At 38.5% G+C, this 25580-nt stretch overlaps 1 protein-coding gene across 2 annotated transcripts in view; it reads left to right on the top strand.

The window, feature by feature from the left end:
- The window catches only part of LOC132092518 (E3 ubiquitin-protein ligase SH3RF1), a 48058-nt gene that overhangs the window by 6755 nt on the left and 15723 nt on the right, over positions 1 to 25580 (top strand). For both annotated transcript variants that reach the window (XM_059498779.1, XM_059498780.1), the window contains exons 3-4: positions 21389 to 21664; positions 22200 to 22295. In XM_059498779.1, the coding sequence (XP_059354762.1) occupies positions 21389 to 21664; positions 22200 to 22295 (372 nt within the window). The remainder of the gene's footprint in view (positions 1 to 21388; positions 21665 to 22199; positions 22296 to 25580) is intronic.

The raw sequence follows: 25580 nt of genomic DNA, 5'->3' as shown, positions 1-25580 counted from the left end.
TATATATGTTGCATCGCAAATGCAAATTGGACGGGTCATGAGTTGCTCTTGTGTAATTGATAGGCAAGAGACTTCTAAAACAGGGAGTGCATATAGTTATTTAATTAATCACAAATTTTGCGATTGTGTAACCACACTGAGCCATGTTGCAATTTCAGTATAGTTCGATTAATCGTTTAGTGCTAGCAGATGGTGGAGAGAATCTTGTTAGCTCAGGCCATTGTGCTTCTTCTAAAGCAACTCAAGCAGCTGAGGTAAGCCTCCTTCCCTGCTGGGAAAAAGCTGCATTAACTGCCTCTTATCCAGCACTTTTTTATTGTCTTGTGTATTTGGAGATCTTTATTTCTCTTTCTTTGCAAGAGGGGATAAAAAAATCAAAAACTTTGCAAGCGGATACTATTGTATTTGTGGCTGTTTGTGTCTGAGTGAAAGAACACACGTTTCTGCTAGTGTAACTTTCAAACAAAGTGTCCCGGTGGATCAGGATAGTTGTCATAGCAGCAGTTTTGTGATTGTGTGTTTTGTTATGTTCCACCTTTTGGTTTTGCATGGTAACAAAACACAGGTGTCCCTACAATCAAGCCCTCTGTCATCTCGCTCACACAGACTTGTGGGACAGAAAGAGGCCTCCACCCAAAGCATGATGGGAGGCGACACTCCAAGTCAAACGTCTCCGTTCTATAATCTTTTAATATCCTTCTTTTGTTGTTCATAAACATCAGTGCTGTGAAATGACAGCTGGATTGGTCTAATAAGCTAGTTGTCTCTCTCCTATTAAACCAACTTAAGTTTAAAGATATCTTAAAAAAAAAAAAAACTTCTCAACTTGAAATAAAGGTTTTTTCTTTTCTTTAAATTTTTAAATTGTAATAATATTTAAGAATACTGTTTTTACTTTGTTTTTGGTCAAATAAATACAGCCTAGGTGAGCATAAGAGACTCTTAATAATTATTATAAAATCTTACCGACCCCAAACTTTTGAATATAATTGTACATTGATCCATTTTACTGTTACTGAACTGTAGTTTTAGGAATCGACAGATATTACAATTCTAGCCAATACCTATAAACGGATAAAAAAAATAAAATAAATAATTAAATAGTTACTTTTTAACACAACCTCTTTTCTATGAATCTTCTCTTTCTGAATATATCATCTATTTTCAGTTCATGTGCTCTGCAGTCTGTGTGTGTGTGTATGCATTTTTTCTAGTCTGTTTTCTATTTCTGCACACATTAAACCAGAAACAAAACACACCATTTTTCAATTTGCCTTTGTTTGGAATGACTAAATCCTCTAAGTGATTACACTTGTTCTTCCTTTAGTTGGCATCACTACAGTAACACCTCCTCCCTATCCCAAAGTGCCTTTACCGCAAGAACATAAAATGATCAAATCTGATGAACTCTTCCCACATAGTCTTTTCTAATTAGCCCATCAATGGAAATATCACGCTTTAGGAACACAGTCATTAGCATTAGGCTGTTTGCCAGAGCCGACTGAATCCAGTAAAGTGAGGCATATAAGGTTTATCAGTACTGTGAGCTAAAAAAAAAAAAAAAACTCTCACGAGCAGACTTGGCAGTGGTTGTTTCTTATCTTCTCTCTCTTTGTGCCCGCTGTGTTTTCATGCATCAGTCTGTTTAAGGGTGTATCTGTGGCGGTATAAACAGCCTTGCTGCCGGTGGAAAGGGCTTTTTGCTGAGGTTGTAGCTTCAAACAGAGCCTGTGATTCCTAGGTGGTGGTGTTAAGACCAGGAATGCATCTTGAGACTACATGATAACAGAGCATTGTGTGAGTGGTCTGTTATTTAGGTCTTCAGAGGGTTTTTGTTAAGCCTGACACATGATATGCTGTGCTTTGGGGATGCACAAAACACACTCACGTAGGGAAACAAACTGGTGCTAAGGAGAAGAATTCTTACCTAGTTCAGGGTTACACACATCAAGACATCCACACCCCTGAGATCTGAGTTGTCAGATGTTGCATTATGTGGCTGTTTTAGCATCTGCGTACTAGTGAGTGCAGGAAGTAGATGAAGTTACTGAATGTGATGCAGAGCTGCCAGTGTAGACCACTCAAGAACAAATAACTGTTACGAGCCTGTGTTTAAAAAAATAATAATAATTTAGAAACGTACAGGGAGACAAATGTAGTTAAATTCACAAACAAATGACTCTTATGACATGTTTCGTTTTAGTGAATCAGAAACTTGGTGTGATATTTGTAGTCTGGTACACGAACAAATGACTCTTGCGAGACAGTTCATTTTAGGGAATCCAACACATAGTGTTGTCACAAATGTCAGATTCATGAACAAATTAAATTTTATCAGCTTGTTCTTTTTAGTGAGTAAGAAACATACATTGCAACAACGTGTTGTCAAATTTATCAACAAATGAGTCCTATTAGCCAATTATTTTTTTGAATCAGGAACATTCTGTGTAACCAATGTTGTCCATTCACAAATAAATGAATCTGATGGGCCATTTTTTATTGCATCAGAAGCATACAGTCTGACCAGTGTAGTCTGGTTCATTAACAAATGACCCTTATTGAGCTGGTTCTCTGTAGTGAATCAGAAACATACAATTTTTATATTTTTATATATATATTTTTTTTATAACTGAAAATTACTGAAATGAATCAGAACCAAATTCGGAAACTGATAATTCCGAAAGTCATTTTATAGCTATTTAATCAGTAAAAACACAAATACCCCAAATTGTCCCGAGCACAATACTGAAAGCTTTTGTGTGAGATGCATGGGATGGTCTGAGGGTGCGCCGCCTGAAACTGAAACCATGCCATACCTGGACCTCATCCAGGGGGTTCAAGTGTTTCTGAGGGGGACATGCAGGTGGACTCCATTAGCTGCTGAAGAGCCAAAGATCAAAGAACACATTGATACCCATGAGTCCCAGTGGGCAAAAGGTGCCGTTGCCTCTCACTTCTCTCTCTTTCTAATTCTTTTTTTTTCTCTTCCTACGATTTCTATCAGTGTTGAAGAATAGCAGGAGGTGTGGTCAAGCAGACAGATGCACAACAGCTTCTTATTAGTGGCCACCTCTGATCTGACAGACACTGTGTGTCTGCGTGGGGAGCACAAACTTTATTTCAATCTTTTAGATTTGATATTTTAGATTGATCATCACTCTTATGATCACGAAGTCTGCAATTATTGGATCCAAAATACAGTAAAAGAATAAAATGAAGACAAAAAGCTAAATTTTCAGCAGCCATTACTCCAGTCTTCAGTGTCACATGATCCTTCAGGAATTATTCTTATACTGATTTGGTGCTCAAGAAACATTTCTCATTATTATCATGTTGAAAACAGTTGTGCAGCTTAATATTTTTTGTGGAAAAAGTGATAAATATATTTTTTCAAGATTCTTTGAAGAATAGAAAGTTGAAAGATATGAAATAGAAACCTTTTGTGATGTTTTAAGTGTTTTTAGTGTCATTTTTGATCAATTTAATGCATCTTGCTGAAGTATTAGTCTTTGTTTTGTTGTTGTAGTGTCCAACAGTTTTTGAAATCTGAATGGAACGATGTGATTTAAATATTGAAACTCTACCACTGTTGGCAGATTATTATAGATATCAGTGCCTTCACCTCACAGCGATAAGCTCTCTGCTTTTCTTGCTTAATATTTACATAAAGTCATACTTTTCTCAACTTCTTGACACTCTTACCGCTAGCTCTGATCTGTTGTCAATCCCACAATCCCCTGTGCATGTCTGTCTCTCAGCTCCCATATATATAATAAATTGAAAGGACCTGCTCATCTCTGCTCACTCCGCACCAGTGGACATGTACGGTGATGGGCTGAATGTCAGCTGTTTATGGTGAATCTCCCTACCGCAGAGCTTCAAAAGCCACTTCACTGAAACAACTCAGTGGGACGCCTTCTGACTAACCACAAGCAGTTTTATTGTGCAAGTGATGCATATGTATTTGTGTGTTTGTAAATGACTTGCCTGAATGCCGTCTAGTTTTCACCTTTTTGTGAACAGTCTTTGAGACCAGGCTTGAGTTCAGCTTGTGTAGGAGACAGAATGTTCATTGTACTGGTTATTAGATTGAATTAATGGGATCTGTGTCTCGCAGTGTTTCTCAAATCGCTCTTTTGCTGCTTCATCTAAGGCAAAACTGGGAATTTGCAATCTTAAATTTAAAGTAATGTATCAGAAACACACAGCTCAATTAGTGTAGAAAAATTACTTATTGTGAACCGATTGTTTTAATGATTTGCTCAAAAAGATCTCATCAGTCAGATGAATCATTCACTGGAAGAACTCTCTGAATCAGTTATGTCTTATTCTATTTCTAAAGTCTTTCAGTAATATCTGACTCAAATGAAACAAGTTCTGCTTTGTATAGTTATGGTTCGTAAAACTGACTGGTTGGAAAGATATTTTTTTGTATTAAATGATATTTAATATTTCTAAACAAATTAATTTTTTACTGAAAACGTGTAAATATAGGCTATGTTTTGGGTAATAATAGCAAAAATAAAGTAATAGGAGTTATATTGTGAAATATGATTAATATTAATATATTTTAAAATCTACTCTGTATATTTCATTTCTCCAGTCTTCAGTGTCACATGATCCCTCAGAAATCAGTCTTATGTCTTTACTGTCACTTTTGATTAATTTAATGTTTCCTTGCTGTTTCAAAGAATTCTATTTTTATTTTTTTCAAAAATAATCTTACTGACCCCTAATTTTTGAAATGGCAGTGTACATTCAGCGGAAATACGTCTTAGTAGGAAACACTGCTGTCTTGATCACCAACATGATGGTTTAACCTCATCACTTTCTCCTCCTGTTCTGAGGTGACGTGACTCGGCTTTCTGTGGTCAGCAGGTCAGCTGGGTTGCCACTTGTCAGAGATGAAACAGAGAAACAGCTCAGGGTTCGTAGGTCAGATGTGAGAGGTCATGTGAGTGGGGTCACTTCAAAAGACGGCATGCCTATAGATTCACAATTATCAGCTTTTTCCCTCAAAATCATAATCAGTATTATTATTGTTACTGCATCAAAAACGATTTACAGTGCATTTAAGCCTTGAGTCAAATGGTTGGTTTAGTTTTGTTGCAGACAAGTGGCACAATACTAATGAATCTACACGTCATTTTCTTCTATTGTCACCTTTGTGTCACCAATAAAGTAGTTAAATGCTGATTTGTTTATAAAGACACTTATTCAATACAACTAGTTGTTTTTGTTGACCAACCCAAAGACTAATTTAAAGGTGCTGATGCTCAGTTGAATTCATGTGTTCAACGGACATGTTTGGAATTTGGCGCAGTGCTCAAATGCTGTGGAAAACACATTGTAAAAACAACATTTTGATGCAGTGGAAGCAGACCTTAAATTTCCATGATAAATCACAGAATCCTTTAAGTCGACATTAAATGAAATATCATTCTGTTTGTTTTCTCAATGCATATTATTGATATTATTTTCAATAATTGATCCATCCGTGTTTCAATGTTGTTGTTTTTTTGACCTCATATAGTTTAAACAATACGTCTTAGATCTTCCAGTAACTTCAGACTTCTCTTTGGTGACGTATGCTCTGTGCAATTTTAATTGTAATCTTGTGTAACTGTGCAGTCGTGGTGCACTTTGTACATAAAAATTGCATGGAGTTAATCAAAATAGCAAGCTCAGATCTGATTGAGTGGCTTAACACCAGTGGACCTATGGAGGTCGAGAAGCACTGTTCCCAGACTGCTGCAATGACCACTTCAGAAGAACAACAATAATAGATGCTTGATTTACCAGTGTTTGTGTCTTTGATTGATTTCAAAGTTCTGTATGACTTTAAATAGCATGTGAAAAATTGTAGCTGGTCATATATTGATCAGGTGCGAGATCAACAGCCCAAGATGTCTGTCTGAGTGCAGGACCACATTTGCTATGAACAAAGTTCACTTCCTTTCTCCTTGCCCCACTTACCCTAAAGATTACAAGGGAAATCCTTAACATTTCATCTGGTCTCTTACCCACATGCACTGCTTGTTTATCTCAAAGCCTGAGTGTTTGTCCATCAGTGACGGAGTTTCGTGAGTGCGACCTTGACGGAAACCTTCCCTAACCCCGAAAGCCCTAAAATCTAAAATCTCCTCTTGTTGTATGAAGCTTTTCCTGTCTCCCTGCCTCCCCATAGCAGTCTATTTGCTTGTGCTTGCCTCTCTGTGTCTCTTTGGCCGTTTTTACGCTAGGAACGAGGAATGCTGTTTATTGCGTCCTGGCACACATAAAAGTGACATTCCTATGGCCCGCCCCTCCACTGCCCTGTGCCAGAGCGGCCCGCATTGACTCACACTGGGCCTTTTTTTTTGATGATGATATGCTCCTGCTGACCTGTGCCTGTGCCCTGTAACCCCTTCATTAAGGCCCTTTAAGCCTGTACTTACAGATCTCATTGCACATAGACCCCCCCCCCCCTTTCTCAGTCTTGTCCCCTCTTTTCTGTCCCGCTGTGCTCTCTGCAAGCATATCAGCTCATTTCTCCCTCTCTCCCCTCCTTTTATTACCCATTACTCCCTTGCTTCCATTTTCTCGTTCTCTGCCTTCTCATCTTTTCTACTTTTTTGATTCCCTCCCTCATTTCTCTCCTAGATGATAGCAGGAAGTCATTCTCAACAGTGTAATGTTTCCCACAGGCCTCCAGATGGTTTGTATTTGCGTGTGTATGTGTGTATTAACAATAAATGAGGGTGATGTGAGTTGTATTTTAAAGTTTGGCCCATGATTTATGAAAAGCCTTGTGAGTTTGTGTTGTTTTGAGTGTATTTGTGCTCTCGGACGTATGTGTGTTTGTTAGTGTGCCGACACAGGCAGGTGTTTTGGATTGTTGTATTTTGGATGTGTTTGTGTATGGTGTGGCTCTTTTGGGCATGACTGTCCATTTCTCTGCGCTGAGGTTGCATAATTTCAGGATAGGGATCAAAAGACCTAATCAGGTGTTAAAAGCATAAACAAGGAGACTGTGTGTGTGTGTGTGTGTGTGTGTTTCTCTGTCTCTGTGTGCTTAAGTAACCTCTGTGTCAGGTATTACTCATGTCATTTCATCTGAAACTAAACTAATTGAAGTTTCAGTTCTGACATGTGTCTCTGATTTGCTTCAGCTGTGTTTGTTTTCTCAGTTTTACTACTGGTGTGGTGTGTTAAAGTGCGTATATGACTGATATTATTCTTGAGTTTTTGGTCAGTATTATGTCCTCTTTCAACTTTTTCTGGCCAAGAATCACCTTCTTAGTCAGAAAGACAACATCTGATGTGACGTGACCAACCAATGTTTTTGTTTTTACTTCATGTTCTTCCTTTTCCCACAGAATTAAAATGATTCCTGTATTACTGTCAGGATCGCATAAAGACATTTTCAGGCGGTCTGATTAATGCCCTTATTCTCAAAAACTGGCAATCTTAATCTGTAGGTTTGTTATCGGAGTCTGAGAATAAACCAATATAATCTTAAATATTGCATTTGGTGATATTAACATCTGCTCCACACACACACACACATGGTTTTTTGCATTTATTGCTGCCTACTGCATCTTAACCAGCTAAAGCACATCTGGTCATTATTCACAAATTAATAAGTGCTAACCCATCCACATATCATCACGCCACTCTGTGTGTGTGTGTGTGTGTGGGATGGGTGGCATGTTTGTAAGACACCTGAGCTCTCCTGACAGCTGTGTTTTGGTGCTGCTATTTTGTATTAAATCTGTCACTCCTGTGATGGCCAACCTGGACTGAACCACACACAAATCTTCACATCACTGTGTGTGGCCTCGCGTTTCTGATTCACTTTATCACACCATTTGTGTGTTGGTTTTGATCTGATCTTCAGTTTAAATGGTCTATAAATAAGAGCTCTATTTGAAGAGTATTTTGAAGAGAGATTCTCTGTGGTGTGTTTAGCCTTCGAGACGCTTCCACAGTCTTGATGCTGATGGCTAAATGTGTGATTCATTGAATGGTCTTCTGCCTCATGTAGATTGATAGGCTTTTTTTTTACCTTTGACCCAAAAGAATAAGCTGCACATTGTTGAGAAATTCCAGTGGCTGTGTGCGTGTCCAAACATTCCCTTCCTCATCCCTAAACCTGTATACTTTCATGATGGACGTGCCTTTGCTGTATGGAGAGTTTTTGAAGGAACCACAGGAAGGAAGGAACAAGCTTATTATTTAAATCATAAAAACTTAGTTTAATATGATAGCTTTTTGGGCAATGGTCTGACATACAGTATACTTTGTAACATACTGTATAGAGCCCGACCGATATATCGGCCGGCCGATATAAGCTAATTGCATTTAAATCGGCATCGGCATTTATAACGGCCGATGAAACATGAGAAACAGAGTCTCATGCTTCACTCATGTTATGAGTGTTCCATAGTTTGCCCACCAGAGGGAGCTCTGCAGCTCCAGAGTTAACAACAGCGCCAGAAGTCCACTACAGAAGAAAGCGATCAACTGTTTTGACGGTGAGTCTGTCGTTCGTCATGTGAAATGATTGTAGATTTAGTTCATACCCTGTATATAAAAACTGTGTGGTAGTTCTAGCTAACGGTCCTATCATTATTACTTCTAAATATTCTGTAACATCACTTACAGCCGCTAATGCATTGCTATATTATATTAGCCACAAAGCTAATACCATGTTTATCAGTGGAAGAGCGCGAACGTTAATAGGAGGTCAAACTATAACGTTAGCGTTTAACTTATTCTTATTCTATTGCGGTGTGTTTCCCACATAATGACCGCGTAATTGGGACTTTCACACAGGACGCGGTATGCACTGCGCTTGCCGCTGGGCTCAGCGTTGCCCTTCAGATACAACGCGATTTGCGCTGCGCTATGGCATAGGCGGAGTTTTAAAAACGTTTAGCGGGAGCTCTTTCATAGTCTGTTCCTCCTCCTTTCGGTCAGCAGCAAACATGTATCTGTCCCGTTGTAAGAAGCGAGCGATAGCGCTAGTCCTGCTGATGAGAATTAAGAGAGAAGCAAGGAAGAAGAGGCTACCCTCAGGTCCAGAGAACAATTTGGTGAATTCAGGCTGGTTACGTTACTCTAACGCTAATAGCTTCCTTTTTAGCAGGCCCCTTAAATGCTTGCTATTAACTTGTTTGAAGGTGGTTCTTCTCAAAATTGACAGCGGTGTGTTCATGACACTAACGTTAACCATTCAACTTCGAATTGATTCCGTAATCTTCCGGTAATAGTAGGCAAGACGATGTTTTGATTCAGACTGCACAAAGAGAAGAGGGGAAGATATACGGGTCTGTTGTGAATGTGTCTGTGAGAGCAAATATAGTGTAGTTACAGTAACTACAGTAGGTGCGTCAGAAATGATTAAACCAGAGGGGACATGTAAATAAATGTGAGCTGAACAAGCGCTTTTTTTTTTTTTTTTTTTACATATTGTTTCAAAGCAGCTTTACAGACATAACAGGAAAATGTTGAAATAATATTGTTAAATATAAGTAGGTAATAACCATTGCTTGACAAATAAAAAAATATATATATATTTCTCATTTTTGCCTATGTAGGAGATCCCAGTTTATTATTATTATAATTCTAATGATGACATGAGTAATGATACATGGTGATATTATTAATACACATGCTAATTCTTTCTCCGTCTCTCTTTCTGCCTACAGATGGCTGGAAAATGAATGCTGTAGCAGCAAAGTGTGGGACTACTTCTGCGAATACTTTAACTTTAGTATTATAATTTATTTACAGTAAACACACAGACTGTTAAAACCAGCTTCAACTGGAAGAAAGTAAAAGTGTTAAATGTTTAAAACCAGACTGTTTTTTGATCATTAAAAAATATATACTTTTGATGTGCAATTGTTTAGTCATTGAGACTGTAATCTAAGGCTTTTTTTTTAACATAGTCCATTCTGGAAAATGGTTTATACAGCCCACATACATAGAACAGGCAGATATTTTGCTATTGAATGTTGTGTAAATGCAGTTTATAGGAAATGGGTCTAATATCCAGATTATTTTTAAAATCAAAATATCGGCTTATAAATCGGCTCTTTTCGAGTTAATATCGGCATCGGCCCCCAAAAATCCATATCGGTCGGGCTCTAATACTGTATAGTGTGTGTATGTGTAGATAGATATAGAGAGAGAGAGCGAGCAAGCTTTTTTGTTTTGCTGTCCGTTTTTTTCCTCTTGTTCTTTTTCTTTTCCCTTTCCCTCTTTTCTTTTCTTTTCTTCTCTCTTTTGCTAGATTGTACTTATTCTTTACTGTGCTGTTTCATTCTTATCCATTTTTGCTCTTTCTTTTACTCTTTTTTTTTTTTTTTTTTTTTGCTCATTATTTTTCTTTTTTGTTCTTACTGAATATTATTTTGCTCGTTCCATTTTCATTCATTATTTTTTTGCTCAATCCTGCTCTTTTTTTTTCTTTTTTTTACTCATTAGGTCATTCTGTGACTGTTTTGTTCTTGCTTTCTTTTTTCGCATTTCTGTCCTTGCTCTTCTTTCTTTTTCATCTCGCTCTCTTTCAGCTTGGCTGTTGGCTCTTGGCACTAAAGTGCAAGCGTGTGTTTAGTGCTTTAATAAAGCTTGCTATGCTAACCTCATTAGTCTCATTCTATCAGCTCCTCCCTCTCGAACCATGCCAAATTACATTAGACATTTTCCTGTCACTATGGCAACCAGCCCAATGTTTTTCCTTGTTGTTCTTCTTTTTTCTTCCTATGATAGCTGAATGTTTGAGGTTGATATGGAAGTGCGATATGATATGTGACATGTAACCAAGTAACTTTGCTCTACTTAAACTTTATACCAGGTTATGGAAGAGATTTAGGAGATATTACAGGCATGTTACTAATCTCTGTAGCAAACTTTTAACAGGATATTCTATTATCCAGACTTATCCGGATTTGTTGAAAAGATGGGAGCAGGTACCTAGCTTGTTTCGTGTTAAAACTTAGCTGATCTCTAGCTGTATTGTCACCTAGCTTGCAGAGCATTGCATTCTGGGTCCGATGTGCTTCCATAAACCTGCCAAGGAAACAAAAGCTTGACAGTTAGGTGAGAGATTTGACATGTGAGAGATAGAAAGGGGTTTTGTGTCTCTGAGGGAAGGTTGTTTAAGAAGGAGAGATGAACTGCATGGATTGGGAGCGCAGGTGGAAAAACATCCCATAGATATTGAAAACAGTGTGTGGCTTTTTTCAAGTTTCATTGGGTCGCTTAGTATAAACAACTTAGAACCGAGAAGTTTTTTTATTCATGTTTTTGTCACATTGTTTTTTCCGACAAAACTTTACTAGGACTGGGCGATATTTCTAACGATATGATCATGCGCATCTAGTTAGTAAATCTGGTTCCGTGATTACCGATAAATCGCCATCACCTGCTTTTAAATGGAGCGCCATTTAATAGACAGAGCCGTAGATCACTGACAAGCTACGCAATATCACGTTCATTATCGAAGGCGATTCATCTGGGATGATGAACACGATATTGTGTAGCTTGTCAGTGATCTACAGCTCTGTCTTTTAAATGCCGCTCCAATTATAAGCAGGTGATGGCGATTTAGCGGTAATTACAGAACCAGATTTACTGACTAGATGCGCTTGATCATATCGTTAGATATGCCCAGCCCTAAATTTTACATACCAAGAACAGTACTTTCATTTTTCTGCCACTGATGCAGGAGATGCGAAAAATGAGAGCTGCTCTGAAGACAATTTATACGGATATAAAAAGCTTTATGAAATGTGTTTATAGCATGAGTGTGACAAGAAGTATGAAAGATGCAAATTATACATCATCAGTAGCTTTTTTTTTTTTTTTTTTTTACAACTGATTGATTTCATTCCAACTTTAAAACATACCAGAGAAAACAAGTCAAGTCTGCTTTATTGTCAATTCTTCTACATGTACAGCACATACATACAGAGAATTGAAATTGCATTACTCTCAGTCCCTTGGTGCATACAGATAGCACATAAAAATACAGATACAGATGTATTGTACCCCAGACATCAATACATGAAGAAATGTACCCCCCAGAATTTTCAGGCCATTTTCACACTGACTCAAAGAAACTCTGCACAAAAAGCTTTAGCTTTAAAAGAGATTGGTGAGAGGGAAAAGAGAGAAAAGAGTGCACTCTCCGATGCCAATCACCTCTCTATCTTTTTCCTTCTTTTCACTCTGTCTTGTCACAAATGCATGCACACACAAACACATATGCATCTTTTCACACCACACCTCCATCATTATTGCTGCATTCATAACCACTTCATGCTGTGGTGAAGAGAGTGTGTGCATAAAGACCAGAAGTGTTGTCAGCCAGGAAAGAAGAGAGATACAGAGAAGAAGAGAGGACAAAAGAGTGTGGGGAGAAGGACAGAAACAAAAAGAGAGATAGAAAAGAGTGATTGAGAGATGCAGAATACACAGAGACTAGAAGATAGCAGTGTAGGTTATTGTGGACAGTGTTATTGGGGTGGTGAGGCTTAGTGCTTAAAGGTACAGGTTGTAGGACCTGCCACTAGAGGGCGCACTACCAAAACAATAACAATCGCGTTGTTTGATGATGCTAAGGAGGAGCGTGGAATGATGGGATTTGTTGTTTTCTACCCAACCGCTGACGGCCATCAATCAGATGGAAAGATGAATCATGGATTTAACGCGAGTTTAACGATTTGCGCGAGTAGATTACATACAAAGTCAATGCAAAGACGCGATCAGACTATGGATCAGACGCATCCTCGCGCGGGATTTCACATTTGTCCACAACACTGTTGTCATGTGGTTTCTACGTCAGTAAAGGCAGTAACAAAGGGTAACTAACGTCATTGACAGGCGACTGCACTGCCCAGTGTCACTGTTTAGAATGGGAATTTTCTCATGATTTACAAGTAGTTGAAAACACTAGATATATTGTTAGTAATCAGCTGGACAAAATATATAATACTAGCCTAGTGATTTTTTTGATATTTTACTGCAAATATCTAACAAATTGTACCTTTAATGTTTGGGCTCATGAGTGAACGGTTGTAGGTTCCAAACACGCAGACACTATCCACTACTCTATGTAAAAATTGCATCTTTAAGAACAGTATCATTCAAAAGTTTGGGCTCGCTAAGATTTCTTTACTTTTTATTTTAAATATTTAATGTTTTTGAAACTTATGTTCACCAAGATTGCTTTTGTTTGATCAAAAATACAGAACAGCAGTATTGTAAAATATTTAAAAGAACTGTTTCCCATTTTAATATATTTTAAAATGTAATGTATTCCTGTGATGGTAAAGCTAAATTTTCAGCATCATTACTCCAGCCTTCAGTGATCCTTCAGAAATCATTCTAATATGCAGATTTGCTGCTCAAGAAACATTTCTCATTGTCACAGATGAAAACAGCTGAGCTGTGGAAACTGTAATATATGTTTTCAGGATTCTTTGATGAATAGAAAGTTTAAAAAAAAAAGTAAAATATAAATGTTTTGTAACAAATGGATTTAGTGTCACCTTTGAACAATTTAGTTCATCCTTGCTAAATAAAAGTATACAGTTTCTTGAAATAACAAATACATTGCTTGAAATAAAGATATTTACACACTAGAAAATGAGCTGATGATGCATTTGATGGACAGAGATCCATACAGTCCTTTTAAGGGTGTAAGTAGAGGTGGCTTAGTTGGAAAACATATCGTAAATATGGCAATTTTGATTTCTGAAAGCACTGAATCCGCCTGTCTGAAATTGTCATTGGTCAGTGGATTCCTTTGAGTGCACTGCCATTGCAGCAGAAGTTAAAATTGTCTCAAATTTTCTGCATGTTGAAGCCCTACTTTAGCAAACTCTTGTGTTATTTCTCTGAGTGCTTTCTGACATAGCGCCTTCTCTTTCACAAGCACCAGCTTATATAATCAGTTATATGCGGCGATGAATAAAACAAATGTGGTGAGGCTAAAAACTGAACATTAAATTTATTATTCATTGTCTGTGTGGCCTTTTTTCTCCAGTGCTGGAGATTGAGAGTTGAGTTAGTCCACCCATGCAGTGTTAAGATACACAATCTGTGATCTTCAGCACACCCCAAATCACCTGTCTTTACTGTAGTAAGTTAGGTCAGGCAAGTATACACACGTGCACACACACACACACACACACACACACACATACACAGTGAGAGTAAAAGTTTCTGCATACAAAATAGCAGCACAAATTTGATTTATTTTCTCAGGAAGTTACACATACGCACATCATTCATGAAAACCACATGCTCCTTTCCCATAATTCCACTATAAAGCCCAGACCTCCTCCATGTTTAAACAGTTTCTTTTTGATGACTAATCTGTAGCTTACAGAAAAGTCTTGCCTCAGCAACATTTCTGCTGTACTCCCATATGTTTAGTATTTCACTTAATGAAAAATACTTTTCTTCTCCTCTTAAATAGGCCTCTGCTTCCAGTTTTCAATGTTTAGCTTTACACATGCCTGCTTCATGGTTCATTTGTCCACACATTTAGGCTGGGCAGCTTTGATCTCATGAAAGGACTCCCATGAGACTTTGCACACCGGTCTGTGGGATATTTATTCAATCTAGCTGTAATGGAACTGGTTCCCATGAGCCCCTAAAGTGTAGTCTAGTTCCCCACGGCAAGGTGAAATGCAGAGGTTTTATGGAGGTTGGTGACTGTGGAACAGGTGCGAGTTGTAATGAGGTGGATGTCTGGTGGGATGGTCACATGGCTTAAATAGACACAAGTGTATGACTAGTGACCCTAACAAAGGAAGGTGGCAAATGGAGAGGGCTGGGAAAGAGGGATCAGGAGAAAGCCATTCTGCTCGGGTTCATCTGTGATCGTGGTCCAGATGCACATCTGGGCTCCAGACAGCTAGCCGCATGTGTTTTCTGAGCTTTACTTTGCCTCCTGTTTTTTGTGATTCTCTCTTTTGTTCTGTGGTTTATTGGTTTTGAGATAATATCTCTCAGGCATTCAAGCTGTGTCGTGATAAAGTGTGATGTCTGTGTGTTCGATTTATATGTGCGCTAATAAAATAAGACTAAAAGTAAATGTAAGCAATCAACCCTTTATTTCAGCATCTTATAAAATAAAAATAACAAGGTTGTTGACAAGATTGCATTTGCGTGTTGTGTGTTTCTATCTAAATTTTTGAAAGGCTGAGGAAAGGGGAAGACTAGGAGTAGCACTTAGAAATATAAAGGAATCAGATAACAAATTTAAAAGTGCAAATGTAAATGAAGTAAAAAATAAATACAATTGTTTCTAAAATAAAAGTTTGTTTACATAATATGTGTATTGTGTGTGTATATATATATATGTGTATATATATATATATATATATATATATATATATATGTATATACATACATATATATATATATATATATATATATATATATATATATACACACACACACACACACACACACACACACACACACACACACACACACACACACACACACACACACACACACACACACACAAATAGACACATGCATGTATTTAAGAAATATAAGTAATATAGATTTATATTTGTGAAAGTGTAAGTAATTATAATGTATTATTGTGTGTGTGTGTGTGTGTGTGTGTGTGTGTGTGTATATATATATATATATATATATATATATATATATATATATATATATATACACACACACACACACACAAATAGACACATGCATTTATTTAAGAAATATAAGTAATATAGATTTATATTTGTGAAAGTGTAAGTAATTATAATGTATTATTGTGTGTGTGTGTGTGTGTGTATATATATATATATATATATATATATATATATATATATATATATATATATATATATATATATATATATATATATATATATATATATATCATAAAATTATGATTACCTAGATTAATGGGTATTGAAAACTTTTTTTTTCTTGATCTTTGTGTCATGACCAACAACAAATTTTGATTATACAGACATTTATGGACTGTATACTTATATGTATATGTAACTTAATATCACATGCAAGGATGGTTCATGGTTCCTGAAAAAAAAAAAAGATTTCAACTTCTGTATCTCGCCACCTCCCCAAACCTCTCATTGTTGTGTTCTGCTGTGAGGGTGACAGAAGGAACTGTGGATCTTCTGCAGATGTTGCCATGGAAACCTAAACTTCGTTTCTCTTTTGACTGTGGGAACACACTGCTCATTTGCTGGAGATAAAGGTCAAGGGTTGAATGTAGAGAGACAGGATAGGAAGTACATGTATATAACCTGATTAGCTCTCTAACTGTTCTTCCCTCCCTCTTGCTCTTTCTGATCTAACATAAACACTGTTCTTTCTGTTCCTCATCAAGGTCTTGCTGCAGTCTGATGAGCTTTTGCTCAAATCATTGCAGTAGACAAATATCTGTTCCCACTGCCTGGCCAAACTGCTGTTTTGTTATTCAGACCTCAGCCCTGCATCGACTGCATCAATTCCCTCCTTTCCCCAGTCATAAACACACACTCAGCATCCTCCAAACCTGATCTATCATGCTTTACAAAGTAATTATCCTCTAAAGCTTCAGCAGGGAGGCCCGTTACTCTCGAGTTGAGACGTATGAGGCTTCAGCAGCTGCAGGTGGGAGTCCGTTTTTAGCAGAGGACACAGATGAGGGACGGGTCAGGTCATTTCCCAGTTGTCAAAAACGGAGCCATTAGCAGCCCATTTCAGTTAATTTAGACATAATGAAAACAACATGGCTGCCACACACACACACTCCTGTCAATAAATCTACGTCATCTCCATTTGGTGAATCTGAGGGTCTTAGGGTTATGAGGTAAGCACTGCTCTTTGATGGACTTGATTGCTTGTGCCTCTTGGGAGCTGTCCTCTTTTTCCTGTCATCTCTTAATGTGTTGAGGGATTTCTTAAGTTGAATTATTCTAGATGGGCGTCTCACCCACCCAACTCCTATAAAAGCTCTTTTAAAAACCATCAGGGAAGCACTGGAACACTAGAAAGAATCTTCATTGAGTGAGCTAAAAGACTGTATGATACGACATTAGATTGCCTTGAAACAGTGATTTAGAGATGGTTGGAGATGTTTGTGGATATTAGTGTCTTAATAGTGATTGATGGCGTGTGGCTGGCAGAGCTCATTAGTATTGGATTACACATTTCTCATTAGTGGTGTATTAGGCACATCTAGCTGTCACGGATTGACAAATTATAGGAAGGTCCCACTCGGCTAAGAAACGTCAAACATCGCCTCCATACAAACTGTGATGGAATCTATCCCGTTTATTTAGTTTTTTTGTTCTTCAGTTTTTATTTTTTACCATTGTGCCCTTGAGCAAGACATTTAACTGTGATATAGAGTTTTGATTCAAGATTCAATTCAACGCATCTCATTGCCTAAATACTGTACTGTACAGAGTTCAGTTACTCAAATTTATTAAATTAAACTTTTTTTTTTCAGTCTTTGGCTGAATGAAAAGAATAAAAGATTAATTTCAGTCACTAAACTTAAAGGGATAGTTCACAATGTTGTACTAAACCTGTTTGCATTTCTTTCTTCTGTTGAACATAAAATAATCAAATTTGAAGAATGTTGGCAACCAAACATTTGCTGGTAGCCATTGACTTATTGACATAATTATTTTTTTCCATATGAAAAAATCAATGGCTAACAGCAACTTTTTGGTTTCCAACATTCTTCAAAATATATTCTTGTTCAGCAGAAGAAAGAAACTCATGCAGGTTTGGAACAACATGAGGGTGAATAAATGACAGAATTTTCATTTTTGGGTTAACTATCCATTTAATTTCTGTAAGTGTGAACAGGTCTTTACTATGATGCAAAATTACAACAGATTTGAGAAACAATTGCTGTATTGAGTGAATCTTTTTTCCCCTCTGATTTGTACTGTACTGTAAGGCACTGGAAAGAATCTACAAAATGACAAATTAGGTGCCTCAGCATGCCTGCAGTGTATAGACTCTCTCTTGTTACTAGGTATTTTTAGGTCTCTTGTTTACATTATTATCTCATTTACTTCAGCAATGGGGAGTGTTTAACAACATAAAGGTGTTGCTTTTTTCCCTCGAGTAAGAGAAGTTGCACAGCAGTGAGTAATTTCTGCCCAATGTATGCTCAGAGTTGTCTTGCGTTAGTGTCTAATATTGTGTAGTTCTGATCCAGGTTCATCCATGTCATCATCTTGTTCTTCACATCTTCAGTGAGACAGGCTGGTGTTTATCCATCCTGTCCCATGAAAGAGTTCTTGGACCGGTATGAGTCTTGAGATCGGAAGGCCTTAAAGGCAACGAGTGGCCTCACTTTTTTTTTTAATAGAACCAGTGAGGTTCATGTAATCTTAACAAACAGGCAAGCACACACACATACACACACACCTTCAGTGCTCTGTTTGGACTGGATAAAAGCCTGAATGCGGTTCTTTCATGTCGATCCAGTTCAAGCGATCTTTAGCGCCCTTCATTTCCACAAGCAAGGCTTAGACCAGAAGAGGTCACACACACACACACACACACACACACACACACACACACACACACACACACACACACACACACACACACACACACAGGCCGTCCTAACATTCATTTGATCAAACTCTTTTTCTTTCTTTCTTTCTCCTTTAACTTCTTGATCTCCTCCTCTTTTTTTTCTTATCCTTCCATCTGATCCACTGCTCTTTCGTGTCTTTCCTGTTCTCTCACTCTTTCTGTCTGTTTCATGGTCTAAGCTGAGCAAAGTGGGTAAATCTGCAGATCTGCTGACAGCTGCCTTTGAGAGAGGCCCAAAGAAGGGGGGACGAAAACAGCACAGAGGTGCACAGACGAATGATTTTTGAGTTGTTTCAAATCTGTGGACTTAAGCACAGCATTACATTACATCAAATAAAGCTGTCGGCACAAATTACATAGAATTGTGAGCAAATAACCTTTCTTAAGTTCATCTTTATTTCCTGTTTGGTTTGTTTTTAAGTATGAGAAAAGGATGTGGTTTCTGAAAGGTCAGCTTGCCCTCTAGTTAATTTTCTCGGTGTCTGGCTGGTCGTCTGTCCTCTCTGCGGTGAGTGCTACTTAGTCACTGTCTGATCCTTCTCTGGACTGAACAGCACCACATCTGTCTCTCTCTCACTCTCTCTTTCTCTTTGTTTTCCCATGTTCTTTTTCTTTCATACATCCTTTCCTCCTGCCTGCCTTTGTTTCTGCCTACTTTCCTGCCTGTTTTACTTCCTTCTGTACTTTTTCTTATGTCGGTAATTTTTCTGTCTATAATTTTTCTTTGTCTATAATTTTTCTGGATGTCTGTACTTTTTCTTTCTTTGACCTGTCACCAAGACAAATTCCTTGTTTGTGTAAACACATTTGGTAATAAAGCCCTTACTGATTTCCATACTGATTTTTGATTAAATGTAAATTTCTGTGTACCTACCTCTCTTCCTGTCTGCCAACTTCCTTCTGTTCTCAACCTCAGACGTCATGTCCACAGAACGTTGGCGAAACTTCTGATGCATATGGGACACAAAAGTGGAAACACTTCAGGAGTGTCGAAGTCGTCATCGGATTGGTAGAATTCTACAGGGTTTCCGCAAGACATGTGTGTCGCCTTCTTTAACGTTCCGCCTGGAAACAAAGATGCTGTGCCATTAACCCCCTCACGAAAGACGCCGCCGCCATGTTTACAACCGTGATGACGAGTGCTTATCAGGATCAAATAAATGCTGTATTTCAATAGCATGTGGAATATTTAAAGTTTGCGGCATAGAATCTTTAAAATATGTCAGAGTTTTACACACCGGTCTGTTATCGTGGCAACATTTCTACACCTTGAAACGTGATACTGAACGAAACAAACTTTGATTGATTGGTTGTTGGACATGTCGTTCAAATTACCTCATGGGCGGGCCTTGGCCAATGAAAGCTGCCATGAATGGCTACGCGAGAATAACTTCCTTCCTATATACCTACCTACAGTAACCTTCCTTTCTTTCTCCCTAACTTCCTTCTTACTTGTCTACTTATCTGCCTACTTACCTTCTTCCTTTTTTACTTCCTTTCAGCCTGCCTTCATAAGACACTTCAATTCTATCTATCTGTCTACCTAACCAGCCTACCTACCCTACCACCTAACCACAAATTACTTCCTTTTTCCCTTACTTCATCCTTACCTACCGGTATCTGCCTCTTTTTTCTTTTTTACCTACCTAGTTAATCTTCCATCTTGCCTGTCTGCCGACTCCCCTTCCTTCCTCCTTTGCTTCCTTCCTGTTTACCTCCCTAGTCACCCTCCTTACTTCCTACCAACGTACCTTCCTAACTACCTTGCTTCTATTCTTCCACCTTCTTTTTCTTCTTACCTAACTACCTATGAGCCCACACCACTGTCCACCTCTTCTCTTTCTTTTCTTCTTTTCCAGCATATTCCAGTCTTTCATGAGCATATTCTGATTCTCTTTCTCATTGGTGTTGTGATTATCCTTCTCCTCACTGCACTGGAGATGCATGCTACAGTGGAGGAAGCCCATGGGGCTTTATGCTGGGTGGTGGTGGGGGGTCTTTTGTACAGAAGGCTCTTGAACCGTTTGCCTGAAAAGGGCTCATTCAGTTGAGCAGGACTGTGTCTGCTGCCTCCTACCTCTCTCTGGCTGTGGATTGTTGTCAGGCCTGAAAGGAGCTTTCACCAGTTCCAGACGACTGGTTCTGCACCATAAAACTCCACACACATTGATAAATGGGCTTGCCCCACAACGTTGTGAAACTATTGGCATATCCCAGGGCTTTTTGGGATTGTCAGACAAGGAGGCAGTCAGTAAGTTAAGCAACACAGACTGTGCAAGACAGACAGAAAAAGCAGCCCGGCACAGTCAAACAGAGAGACAAGCCTACAAGGTCAGGCTGAAAGACAAGCCAGACAGACTGTTTGCTCATATGCAGCAAAAAAGCTAGCATTGAGCTTATGTGATGTTATGTTTCCCCTACTGTATAGCTGAGCAAAGACTTGTATATATGTGGTTGTTTGTTTCTTTTCATGCTGCAGATGTCCATGTTATGGATAGTATGTGATAGGCTCCAAAGTTAGCAGTGTATAGGTTTTAAAAAACCTTGCAGCAAAGGGTTTATTATACAATCTCTGCCTTCACTTTACACTTAACACCCTCCTCCATTCCACACATGGTCACACTCTATAAAAGCTGGCTGAGGTTATCACGGTCACCCTTCACCTGTCCTGTGAGTTTGAAAAATGAATGTGCTTTCGAGTGCTGATCTTGCATTATCCATGAATCCAAGTTACTTTGGAAACCCTGAACTCCAACTTTTAGTAATCCTCCACCTCTCTTTCTCTTTACTACAGGGTGTTCCTCAGCTACCCTGTGCAAAGGCCTTATACAACTATGATGGCAAAGAACCTGGAGATCTCAAGTTTAGCAAGGGTGACATCATCATCCTGCGCCGACAGGTGGATGAAAACTGGTACCATGGAGAAATGGGTGGAGTCCATGGATTCTTCCCCACCAACTTTGTCCAGGTCATAAAACCTCTCCCACAGCCACCCCCTCAATGTAAGGCCCTGTATGACTTTGAGCTGAAAGACAAGGAGGCTGACAAGGACTGCTTGCCATTTTCAAAGGTGCTGGACATCTACTCACTGTATAAACCTTAATCTTTATCTTTACTCTCTCATTCACACATACCTTCTGCTATACTCAAGTACAAAATCAAATGGTAGTACTTTACCATTAGTTAATGCATTGGGTGTCATAAAGTAACAATGTATTTGTAGTAACAATTTTTTGCAGCTTTTTTTAGATTCACCCATGGTCAATATTCTTACTTTGCATGGAAAATAAAGCATGGTTTCTTTTTTGTATGTTCCACTAAAAATGAGCATAATACAGGTTTGGAAAGAGGTGAGGGTGAATACTTTTGGGGTGAGCTAACTGCACTGCTTTAATGTTGGAGAAGTAAAAACATTTTCTGGTGCTTGCAACATAAGTATTGATCCCTTCTAGCCATTTGTTTTTTGGATAGATTTTTATAAAAAAAAAAAAATGTCTGGCTTTCATTGATGCCTTTGAGTTGCACATATTTAAACTTTTTAACAACTTGCTATGAGGGCTTCTTGCTGAATAACAAGGAACCTATTTTTTTCTGTCTGCCCTCAGGATGATATTCTTACTGTGATTCGTCGTGTGGATGAGAACTGGGCAGAAGGCATGCTGGGAGATAAGATTGGCATCTTCCCCATATCTTATGTAGAGGTGAGTCATATCAGTGCATTTAAAACTATCATTGTTCCCTGATGTTTTCTCATTTAATGTTTTATATTTAGATTTGTACTCTTCAGTATTCTTCAGATTTGTATTCTCCACTCTTTTAAGAGTTTATTCTCAAAAGTATCCTTTGTTTCCATTTTTGTTGTTGTCATGTCCTGTTCTGTTGGCCAGTCTTTCACCCACACAATTTCTGTGTTTCTGCTCCTGTTGAAACATGAGATCCTTCAAACTGATGCTGATTGTTTGAGCTGTATTATAAGGAAGCCCTTTTCCGTCACTGAAAAAGAAAGGTTATTGTGACTTTTTATCTTACAATTCAGACTTTTCTTCTCAGAATTGTGTGGTATAATCTTACAATTGCGAGTTATAAAGTAATTTGAATTGCAATTCTGACTTTATTTCCTCACAATTCTGGCCCTTTTTCTAAGCATTGTGAGATATAAACTCGCAATAGCGAGTTAAAGTCCGATTTCGGGCAGTGATATGTTCTCAAAAAGAATTGGATTCTTATGCTAAGCATTGCCAAAGTATCAGAAAATGATTTGTACGTATAACATTGTATTTTTGTGTCAAATACACACTTCTGGGTTTCTTACAAGTTTCGTGGCTCTTCATTACATAATGAATCATTACATGATGGATCAACGGCCATCAATGCGCATCGTTCGGCAGTGCTGCACGGGACTCGCTCGGGGAAGAATCTCTCCAAAGAAGTGTGTTTTTGGTTGTAAGGGAAAGATAGCCTTGTTCAGCTTCCCGAAGAACCCAGCGTTACATAAACAGTGGGTGCAGTTTTTTTTTCAGGTTAGCAACAGAGTTTTGCAAGTGTGTTTATAAACCAGGCCCAGTTCAATGCTGGATTAGCATATCCTTTCGTACTGAAAGATTGAGGGGTCCCAGATAGTGTTGTCACGGTGCCAAAATTTCAGTATTCGGTACCGATACCAGTGAAAATCCACGGTTCTTGGTACCAAAGCAAAACACAAAAATATTCTAATTTAAAAAAAAAACTCTTTATGACATTGGGTGAAACTGTGTGTGTTAGGTCACCCTCAAACAAGCATAGATACAATGATCATGGCTAACTTCACGTTTCAGCAGCTTACATCACACAACACCTCATGTCCGTCCACTCATAAACATAGGCAAACACCTTAATGAACCCTGGCAGAGCCAGTGTGAGCTCTCTTCCAGCCACGTGTCTAACCAGTGAGAAAAAATAACCATCTAAAGATATTCAAAAATAGTTTCTGTTGAATAGCATTTCTCACGCAGAGTGAAAGGAGAAGGGAGGAGAGGGGCGGAGGCTTTGAGCTTACACAAAAGCCCTGGCAATTTTCTCTAAACCAGACTTTTTCCCCAAGTGAATGCTTTTGAGAAAGTAATCTCTGATACCGGTGACATCAAAAGTGACATTCACACAGGTGCTTGGAAGAGAGTAATGGGGGAGAAAATCCCATCCCATGCCACTTTCTGCCACCATTAATTTATATGTTTTCAAAGAGTGGAAATGGAATCAAGCATGTGTCTCTCTTTGTGGCAGTCATTTATGCACTATTTTAGTGTCTGCCTGAGTTGGCAAGGGTAACACGAACATACAGTCGTGGCCAAAAGTTTTGAGAATTACATAAATATTGGAAATTGGAAAAGTTGCTGCTTAAGTTTTTATAATATCAATTTGCATATACTCCAGAATGTTATGAAGAGTGATCAGATGAATTGCATAGTCCTTCTTTGCCATGAAAATTAACTTAATCCCAAAAAAACCTTTCCACTGCATTACATTGCTGTCATTAAAGGACCTGCTGAGATCATTTCAGTAATCGTCTTGTTAACTCAGGTGAGAATGTTTACGAGCACAAGGCTGGAGATCATTATGTCAGGCTGATTGGGTTAGAATGGCAGACTTGACATGTTAAAAGGAGGGTGATGCTTGAAATCATTGTTCTTCCATTGTTAACCATGGTGACCTGCAAAGAAACGCGTGCAGCCATCATTGCGTTGCATAAAATGGCTTCACAGGCAAGGATATTGTGGCTACAAAGATTGCACCTAAATCAACAATTTATAGGATCATCAAGAACTTCAAGGAAAGAGGTTCAATTCTTGTAAAGAAGGCTTCAAGGCGTCCAAGAAAGTCCAGCAAGCGCCAGCATCGTCTCCTAAAGAGGATTCAGCTGCGGGATCGGAGTGCCACCAGTGCAGAGCTTGCTCAGGAATGGCAGCAGGCAGGTGTGAGCGCATCTGCATGCACAGTGAGGCGAAGACTTTTGGAAGATGGCCTGGTGTCAAGAAGGGCAGCAAAGAAGCCACTTCTCTCAAAAAAAAACATCAGGGACAGATTGATCTTCTGCAGAAAGTGAATGAGATAGTGATATGGACTGCTGAGGACTGGGGCAAAGTCATATTCTCCGATGAAGCCCCTTTCCGATTGTTTGGGGCATCTGGAAAAAGACTTGTCCGGAGAAGAAAAGGTGAGCGCTACCATCAGTCCTGTGTCATGCCAACAGTAAAGCATCCTGACACCATTCATGTGTGGGGTTGCTTCTCATCCAAGGGAGTGGGCTCACTCACAATTCTGCCCAAAAACACAGCCATGAATAAAGAATGGTACCAAAACACCCTCCAACAGCAACTTCCAACAATCCAACAACAGTTTGGTGAAGAACAATGCATTTTCCAGCACGATGGAGCACCGTGCCATAAGGCAAGAGTGATAACTAAGTGGCTCGGGGACCAGAATGTTGAAATTTTGGGTCCATGGCCTGGAAACTCCCCAGATCTTAATCCCATTGAGAACTTGTGGTCAATTCTCAAGAGGCTGGTGGACAAACAAAAACCCACTAATTCTGACAAACTCCAAGAAGTGATTATGAAAGAATGGGTTGCTATCAGTCAGGATTTGGCCCAGAAGTTGATTGAGAGCATGCCCAGTCGAATTGCAGAGGTCCTGAAAAAGAAGGGCCAACACTGCAAATACTGACTCTTTGCATAAATGTCACGTAATTGTCGATAAAAGCCTTTGAAACGTATAAAGTGCTTGTAATTATATTTCAGTACATCACAGAAACGACTGAAACAAAGATCTAAAAGCAGTTTAGCAGCAAACTTTTTGAAAACTAATATTTATGTAATTCTCAAAACTTTTGGCCACGACTGTACATATGATGAGCTGATCTTGAAATTTTATTGCATTTTATTACTGTTGTTCATGTTAGGTGAATCATATGACATTACCGCTTGTTTTGATTCTAGGATTTGCTGTAGCTT

Source organism: Carassius carassius, chromosome 18 (genome assembly GCF_963082965.1).
Source record: "Carassius carassius chromosome 18, fCarCar2.1, whole genome shotgun sequence".
Taxonomy (NCBI): Eukaryota; Metazoa; Chordata; class Actinopteri; order Cypriniformes; family Cyprinidae; genus Carassius; species Carassius carassius.
Note: the sequence above shows the minus strand (reverse complement) of the source record. Positions and strands in the feature narration are given on the sequence as shown.